At 48.4% G+C, this 8,050-nt stretch overlaps 1 protein-coding gene across 7 annotated transcripts in view; it reads right to left on the bottom strand.

Annotated features, from left to right (window-relative positions):
• DCTN1 (dynactin subunit 1) overlaps positions 1-8,050 on the bottom strand; it is a 35,290-nt gene that overhangs the window by 20,503 nt on the left and 6,737 nt on the right. For 5 of the 7 annotated variants that reach the window (XM_019623537.1, XM_019623540.1, XM_019623538.1 and 2 more), the window contains exons 1-4: positions 3,272-3,582; positions 851-1,096; positions 478-556; positions 236-270 (exon numbers count right to left, since the gene is read on the bottom strand). In XM_019623537.1, the coding sequence (XP_019479082.1) occupies positions 236-270; positions 478-556; positions 851-1,096; positions 3,272-3,304 (393 nt within the window). In that variant the 5' untranslated portion in view covers positions 3,305-3,582. Of the gene's footprint in view, positions 1-235; positions 271-477; positions 557-850; positions 1,097-3,271; positions 3,618-8,050 lie in introns of those variants that run through there. The other 2 variants (XM_019623539.1, XM_019623541.1) reach the window with 2 other exon arrangements.

Raw genomic sequence — 8,050 nt, forward strand, 5'->3', positions numbered from 1 at the left:
CAGCCTCAGTTCCATTTGACCCTGAACTTCCAGACCCTAATAGTTGTTCCCTACCATTCACCCCTAAAACAGCAGCTCACACCCAGAAATCTGCATTCTCAGGGAGGCTGAAAACTAGCAGGCTAACTCGGTTTACTCACCTCCTGCTTCTACCCGCCTGGCATTGGGTCTCCTGCCTCTCTCTGCTTCCCCTCCTTCTCTCTATTACTCCCCACTCCCACCCCCAACCACTCACCAGTTTGCTGGTCTTGGCAGCTGAGTCAGTTCCCTCTGTAGAAAGCAAATAGAAACAAGTTTGTGTTTGTATATAGGGGCAGGGACAGGGAACATTATGGCAGGAAAGGAAAGATGTAACAAGGAAATATGGTGGTGATAGAAAATCTCAGTATCCACCATGGCCCTGTGTTCTGGGGAGAAGTCCTGAGGACTCCTGGATGTGGCGGGGAGGGGGAGGCAAGTTAAGTGGGTGGTTGTTACCTCTTTTGAGGACCTTTGAGGCAGAAGAATCAGGTGTCTCTGGGGAAGTAGTATCTGCTCCATCTTCAAATACCTGGATCTGAGGCCACAGAATAGACTCAATATAGCCAGATCAAGAATGTTACGCTGTAATATGGGCCCCTCTCCAAGCCCCAGGCAAGCCTGGGGGACAGGGCAGCTTACCTAAGGATGGATCTCCAATCTTTCCTCCCCTACTACCTCCCACTCTCCCAACCAGACTTATGCTCATGCCCAGGAAAAAGGGTCACCAACACACCAGCTGTACATGCAACACAGCATGTGCACATGTACACACACACACACACACACACACACACACACATACACACACACAGAAGTAGGGCGTAAGTACCTGGGATTGGCGCACAAAGATGCCATGCCCTTCATCGCAAGTGAAGTACTTCCTGCCTTGGACAGTTCCATCATTCTTGCCCTTTGCTTCATCCAGGATCACACCTACCCATTTGCCAGTGGCAAAGAGTGTGGCACCAACATAGGCCACAGTGCCTCGGTGACCTTTTCCAATCACCTCCACACGGGAGCCTACTCGTAGAGGCCGGCCGCTTGCCTCTGCACTCATTCTGCTACCACTGGGCGTCTGAAAGAAAGACATGCAAACATACACCATTAAAGGCCTTGGGTCAAGGGTGCCATCCTAATGCATTACAAAGGCCCCAGTCAGGATCCTGGACTGAAAAAGGACCAGAAGTCACTTCCCTGAACCCCATTCGCAGGGTGAAGTGGGCCCCCAAATTCCCTTCTGAAAAATGTCTGTGATATGTTCTTCTAAGACTTCTCCAAGCCCCACTGGAATCAGCCAGAATTTTTAAGAGTTTATATTTAAATTTTATAACAAATAAGAATTCATTAATAGGGCCGGCCAAGTGGCACGTTGGTTAAGAGTTGGCTTGAGACGCCAGCTCTGAGCAGCAGGGCCCCGGTTCGGATCTCACATGAGGACCAGTGACGCTGCCCTCTACAGCTAAGATGGTGAACAACTGCTCGACCTGGAGCTGGGCCACCGTCAGTCACCAGCGACAGTGTAGGCTGCAGCTCCTGCTGCAGTGGGGTGCCGTAAGCTACGGTGAGTGGCTGGCAGCCAGCGTGAGCGGCCGGCAGCAGGCATGAGCTGCCGTGAGCCGCCATGAGCAGCCATCCAATGGCCGGCGAGCGACTGCCTCATCCGGGAAGAGCACAATGATAATACCAACATGGGCCAGCGAAGCGACATCCTCCACAACTAGACTGAAGAACAAAAGGATAGCAACTTGTCTGTTCCCCTTTCCCGATTCCCCAATAAAATCTTAAAAAAAAAAAAAAGAATTCATTAATAGATCTGTGAATGTCAACACATGACTGCTTTCTCAGGTGAACTGCCCCCAAGGAGGGGAATGAAGCTCAAGCAAATAACTGTTTAGACCAGGCTCCCCACAACCCAATGCCCTGACTCAGGAGCCAGAGTTGGAAAGACAGGCGATTCAGGTGTCTCTGGGAAGTATTAACTGTTCCACAGAATCCTGTTCCCTTCCCCACTGTCGCTGTCTTCCCTGTGTTCAAATGGCTCTCTTAGGCCTCTCTCTTCCAGAGGCACACAATTGTGCCTCCTTGTAGCCCTCAAGTCACCACCACTCCTTCTAGACCTAACTCCCCCCACCCCCATCCACACACCCATGATGCTCCTGGGTGCCTCACTGCAGCCCATTCAAGAATTTAACTCCCTTCTTCCTGGCCTGAGCACTGTTCTATCAACTCTCTACCCCTAAGCTCTAGAGAGCCTTCCCCCATACTATGTTGCTACAAAAAGTAAAACAAGGCCAGGTAAATCAGGCACCTCAGATCTGTCCTGCACTCTGGTCCCCAGACTCTGCCCAGTGGTCCAAATGAATGGCTTATCATGCCAAGGATGGACAGGGCAAAGGAATAGACTAAACATTGTCCTTGGGAAGCTCTCAGCTTCTGACACACCCATAATGACAGGACACAACATGAAATCAGGTACCAAATAGGCCCATGGTTTAGAAGAAAATCACACCTAGGCCATTTTTAGCAATAGCAGCTCCATGAACTAAGGGCCTCGGAGCAAAAAAAATGAATGAGGTGTGAAGAAGTGACACCATGGTCCTAAAGGCTCCACAGGGCTCCCTTCCCAATACCCCCACTTGGCTTCAGAAGGGAGCCCTGCCAGAGCCTGTCACTCCCTAATTCCCATCCCCAAAGAGCTCGTCCAGGAAGGTGAGGAGCTCCCAGGGGCTCCAGGACCCCAATCATACCTGGGATATGTAGGGTACCTTTCATGGACCTATAAATCAAAGGAACTCACAGTGACATCAGGGCTGGCCCCAAACTCAGAGACTCCCCGCACCTCCCAACCCTAATAAGCCTCTCAGAGCCAGGTGGACACACAGTGTGTACAGATTCAATCATAGCCAGAAGAGAGAGAAAGCAAGTGACAAACGACAAAGCAGCTCTAAAGAAAGGCTTCACTATAAAAGCCCTTCCAACCCACCGACCCCATTCAGCGTCCCCAGGATCGTCTAGCCCCCCTCAGGAACCTCTGGCCTGAGGTCCAATTAGAGTCAAAGGTCAGGCCTCCCCAGTCCCCACAGAGGGCCCAACTCTGGGAGAGGAAGCCTGCCTAGCCTAACACCATCAGGGCTGCGAGTGGCCCCATCCCAGCTCCAGCCAGTCTCCCCAGCCCCCACAGCAATGTCCACAGGCACCCAGGCCTTTCCCAGCAGCCCTCCCAGGGCCACCCCAGATCAAGGCCACTTACCCGGCTATACACATGCCTCTTGCTCTGGGCCATGTTGCTCACCTGGCCTCTACGGCCTCTACCCCCTCCCCGGCTGGCCAAAGACAGAGAGAAAAGGCAGAAACCTAGGCAGGAGGGTCAGGGCTCCAGGCCCTCATGGACAGACACAGAAGCCATCAGGTATGGCCTTCCCCAGTCCATGGACCTGCTGGGGCAGGGGTAGGGGTAGAAATAAGGACTGAGGAGCAAGTCCCCTCTGCTGCCCGAGGATTCCTGAACCCAGAGACACCGAATCCTGCTTGCCAGCTGATGAGACTCACTCTGCGCTAGTGCTGCTCTAGACTTGTCAGGAACGGTGCTAGCCTCTGGGTCCTAGTGCCCCCCTGCTTCACCTGGGCCAGACAAGAAGGGCACGGACTCCAGGGCTAGGCCCAGCCACAGCCCTCAGCACTCACCTCTAGAGTATACTGTCCTAGGGCTGGGAGCACAGCCCTGATGGGCCCTCCTAGTCTGCACCCCTCACCATCACTGCCCTGCCCCCCCAGGATGTGAGGCTGCAGCAAGATTGAAAGAATCAAGTGACACTTCAAAACCATCAGCTGCCTAGGGCCTCCACACAGCCAAAATAAGGGTCTCTCGTCGCCCTTTCTAGTGTTCTTCTCCGTTCCCTTTCTAAACTCTGGACTCGGGGTCCAAAATCATGACACTAGGGTTAGGGTCTGGATTTCAATCTCACACTGGGCCAGAGGAGCCAGGTCCAGCCCAACATCCAGCAAAGGAAGGGCAGTAACATAGGCAACTTCACACACACAGCAAAGCACCTCAAATACCCCATGCTGGAAAGGGCTGCCACAGTCACTTTCTCCCCTCTGGTGGTTATCAATGGTCAGTCTCTGAATCCCAAGAGTATCAGGTTCAACTGGATTCCTAAGGGCAATGGCCAAAAGCACACAGCCCAGTTCACCTCAATCACCTGATACGATGGTTTACTGTCTATATTTGTGTTATTTTACAGAATGTCTTTAATAACCATGTATGTATTACTTTTATAATGTAAAATGTTTAATGTAAGATTGTGCATTCTAGTGAAAGGTCTCCAGAGGGCTATGTAACGATACCACTTCATTCATTTACCCATCTAACATGGGCTAGGAACCAACAGACCAGGGTCCCAAACCCCTAAGTAGCCAGCAGGTTGGCCTGAGGTCTGACCCATGACTCTACTGGGTGTGGTGTGGATCTAGACACCCTGGGCCTAGGCATACCTGCCTTGTCCGAACTGGCTTCACTGGCCAAACAGGGTCTCCCTCCATTCCTCGCTCTTTATAAAGCAGCCCAGAGAGCCTAATAGTAGACTGGTAACCAACAGCCGGATCTAAGGCCCCCAAACACCTCTCCGCATTTTCAATCCTGGCCAAACCACCTGGCCAAACTCCTACCCTGCAAAATCTCCATGCTGCCTCCTCCCTTCTCCAATCACATTACACAGCTGAGTGGGGCCATGCACATTCTTGCTGTCCGGACTTCACATGTTCAGAACACTTTACAGCCTACAGAGTACCTTGGTTTTAGACTCAGTCTGCTTACATCCAATTCCTGGCTTCACCACTTGGTAGCTACAGCTCTGAGAGAGCTGTTGTGAGGATTAGCCAAGATAATCCACGTAGGACATTTAAGATATTGCCTGGTATTTAATAAGTACTCAACAAAAGTTAGCTAATAACAATGTTGTGATCATCATATCTGGACATCACAATAACACCATTGAGAGGCAGGCCAGACACAGCACAGACAAGGAAATTCAGGCTTAGAGAACTGGACAACAGTCTCTGAAGTTACACAGAAGGTGAGGAGTGGAGCCCAAACTGGAACCAAAGCCTGAACTGGAATCCTCTGCACATTCTACTCTCTTCACTGTTATCAGACATCTCTAGGCTTCCAAGGACATGCTCGTCCTCTAGACCAGGGGTCGGCAAACTGCGGCTTGTGAGCCACATGCGGCTCTTTGGGTACGTTCTGTCTCAAAAGTTTGCCAACCCCTGGAAGAGTGAATCCTGTCCCTCGCAATAATTTAAAAATTATTTGAGAGCCATAAATATATTTTTACATAATCACCATTATGTGAATAATATCCTTTAAAAATTTTATAAATGAAACTATGATACTTTTATTTTCATTTTCAATTTTACTTCAGAGCCACATGTACGTGCCCAAAGAGCCACATGTGGCTCACGAGCCGGAGTTTGCTGACCCCTGGCGGCTCTTCTGTCTCAAAAGTTTGCCGAACCCCTGGTCTAGACCACACTGCCTTCGGAGATGCAAAGGAGCTCATATCTAAGAACAACCTCACAACTCACTAGCCACACAGGTATATACAGTTACCTAACTTCTTGGGGGCTATTTCTTCTCCCATATCTACATTAATATTATGAGGCGTGAGTAAGATAAAGTACATGCAAGTGCTTTGTAAAAAGTGCAGAAGCTGTAGAAGTGCAAAGAATCACCTGACATGATAACAGATGGTATATAAGTCTTAAAATACCTAGACAATAAATATTTTAAGGGTTACAGACAGGAGAAAGGTGAGCTAGAAAGAAAAGCGGTATCTAACTAGACCTTGAATTATAGGTTGTTGTTTTTTGCATACGTGGAAAGGCCTACAAACACTATAAATTGTGAACCAGTATGAATAGAGACAGAAATAATTTGCTTAACTAGGGAATATCAAAGAAGTCTAGTTGGACTGAAGCAAAAAAATCAAGATGCGTTCTTCTATTAAACCATAAACCTTTTAAAGTAGAGCCCACAACTTTTCCTCTTTATGATCCCATCACCCTTAGTTCTAGGCATCAAATATTTATTGACTAAATAAACACATCAATATTTACACGTACTAGAAGGTAAGTACGGATAGTCAGGGACTTTACCATCAGGTAGAGATAGATGGACTTGATCCAATAACAGGAAGCCAGTCTCTTCTTGAGCAGGAGACTAGCATAATGAAAACTACTTTAGGAAGATCAAACTGGTGGTAGAACGGATGGAGTGGAGATGGGAGCAACTTGGTAAAGACAGGGATAACAGCAAGGGGGCTGGCTGCAGTAATGAGCAAGGGCTGAGGAGGGTCTGAATGAGGCTCATGAGAGACAAGAGGAAAGGGGCCGATTCAGAGACAGTACCAAACAGCCCTGGGAAGACCTGATGATAGATCAGACATGGGGAAAGAGGCAGCAGACCTGCGTGGGCTCCAGAGACAGACCTGAGTACAGCTTTGGTCCTCCTCCTTCCTCACCTGTATAACTCTGGTCAAGACATTTAACTTTCAGAGCCCCAATTACCTCATCTGAAAAAGAAAGGCGGAAATAATGCCTACCTCACAGGAATGTTGTGAGGATTCAATAAGACCGCAGTAAAGCATTTAGCACAGTGCCTGGCACAGAATATGTGCTCAACAAATTGTAGGCATCATCTTCATCATTACTGAGAGATACATCAACAAGGACTTGCACACAGTAGGAACTCAAATGCTGCATGAATGAATAGATGAATGAATAAATGCATGAATAAGTAAACAAATGAATTTAGGAGTTTTCAAGGATGAGTAATAACAGAATGACTGAAAACAGTAACAATTGGGGGGAAATGGGAAGGGGACACTGACAGGTTAGGAGAGAGACAGTAAGTCTTGTTCTTAGGGCCTTCTCTGGGGCAAATTTACCTGTGTACACTAACACATATATTTCACTATCTCCTTCCAAAATGCGCCGGTCGTGCAGACAAAACAGAGTCCATTATCTCCTTTCTACAGGTGATGCAACTGAGTCTTAGAAGTCAAACGACTCTCCCGAGTCTCAAGGTCAGAAAATGGCAGGGGGCACATCTGACCAGCTGTACAGGTACACGATCCTTCCACAGCCCACAGGGCCCCACCCCATGTCACATAGGACAATTCTGAGTTACATGTCCCTCAGCCAGGGAGAAGACAAATACTCTCTGGATTTCTATTCCACTTTCCTCCCCATTGATATCAAATACTACTAAAATATCTAGGAAAATGGGACGACAGGAAGGAAAATTGTGTGTCTGATAAATACGTTATTAATGGTCTTGGAGAACATTTCAGAATATGACAGAAAAACAGATAGATTGTTGGGAATTAAAAAGAAAAAAGTAAGGAGGAAAAGCCTCTTTGGCACCCAGCCTGCATCATTTCTACCTTGCTTTCACTGGCACCACAGCACCCTTTGAGCCCTTGACCTCCTCTTGTCTCGCCTCACCTAAACTTGACCCTGGGCTAACCCAACTGTTTGCTTTCCCTGATCCCCCTAGTAGAGGAGCTGGTTTGAAATCCAGGCAGTCTGACAGCAGGGTTCACACACTTAAACTGAACTGCATTAGGCACTGGCATAGACTAGTTTGGTTGCAAAGAGATAGAATGAAACACAGGGGTAACTAGCAAGATCCAGGTCTTAAGACCAGGGTAAAGTTGTACATCTCTGAAAGCACTAAAAGGGAAGGGATAAGGGTGGGCAGAAGTCCTTCAGGAAAGGAGAGGATCTGCTAACTGAGTGGGAAATAGAGGCTGGGAGCTGGAAGCTTGGAAGGCTGGATTCCAGAAATACACAGGAACTCAGAAAGAAGACACATACAGTCTTTTGTTGCTAGGTCCTACTCCCATATCTGCTTTATGGATCTCATACTGAGACGGCCGAGACCCTAAATGGACTTTCTTTACCTCTCCTCATTATCTCCAGAAATCAAAGTAGACTGGTCCACTTCCAATCTGCATGCAGCTCCAGC

This window comes from Hipposideros armiger, unplaced genomic scaffold (assembly GCF_001890085.2).
Source record: "Hipposideros armiger isolate ML-2016 unplaced genomic scaffold, ASM189008v1 scaffold_553, whole genome shotgun sequence".
NCBI classification, from domain to species: Eukaryota; Metazoa; Chordata; class Mammalia; order Chiroptera; family Hipposideridae; genus Hipposideros; species Hipposideros armiger.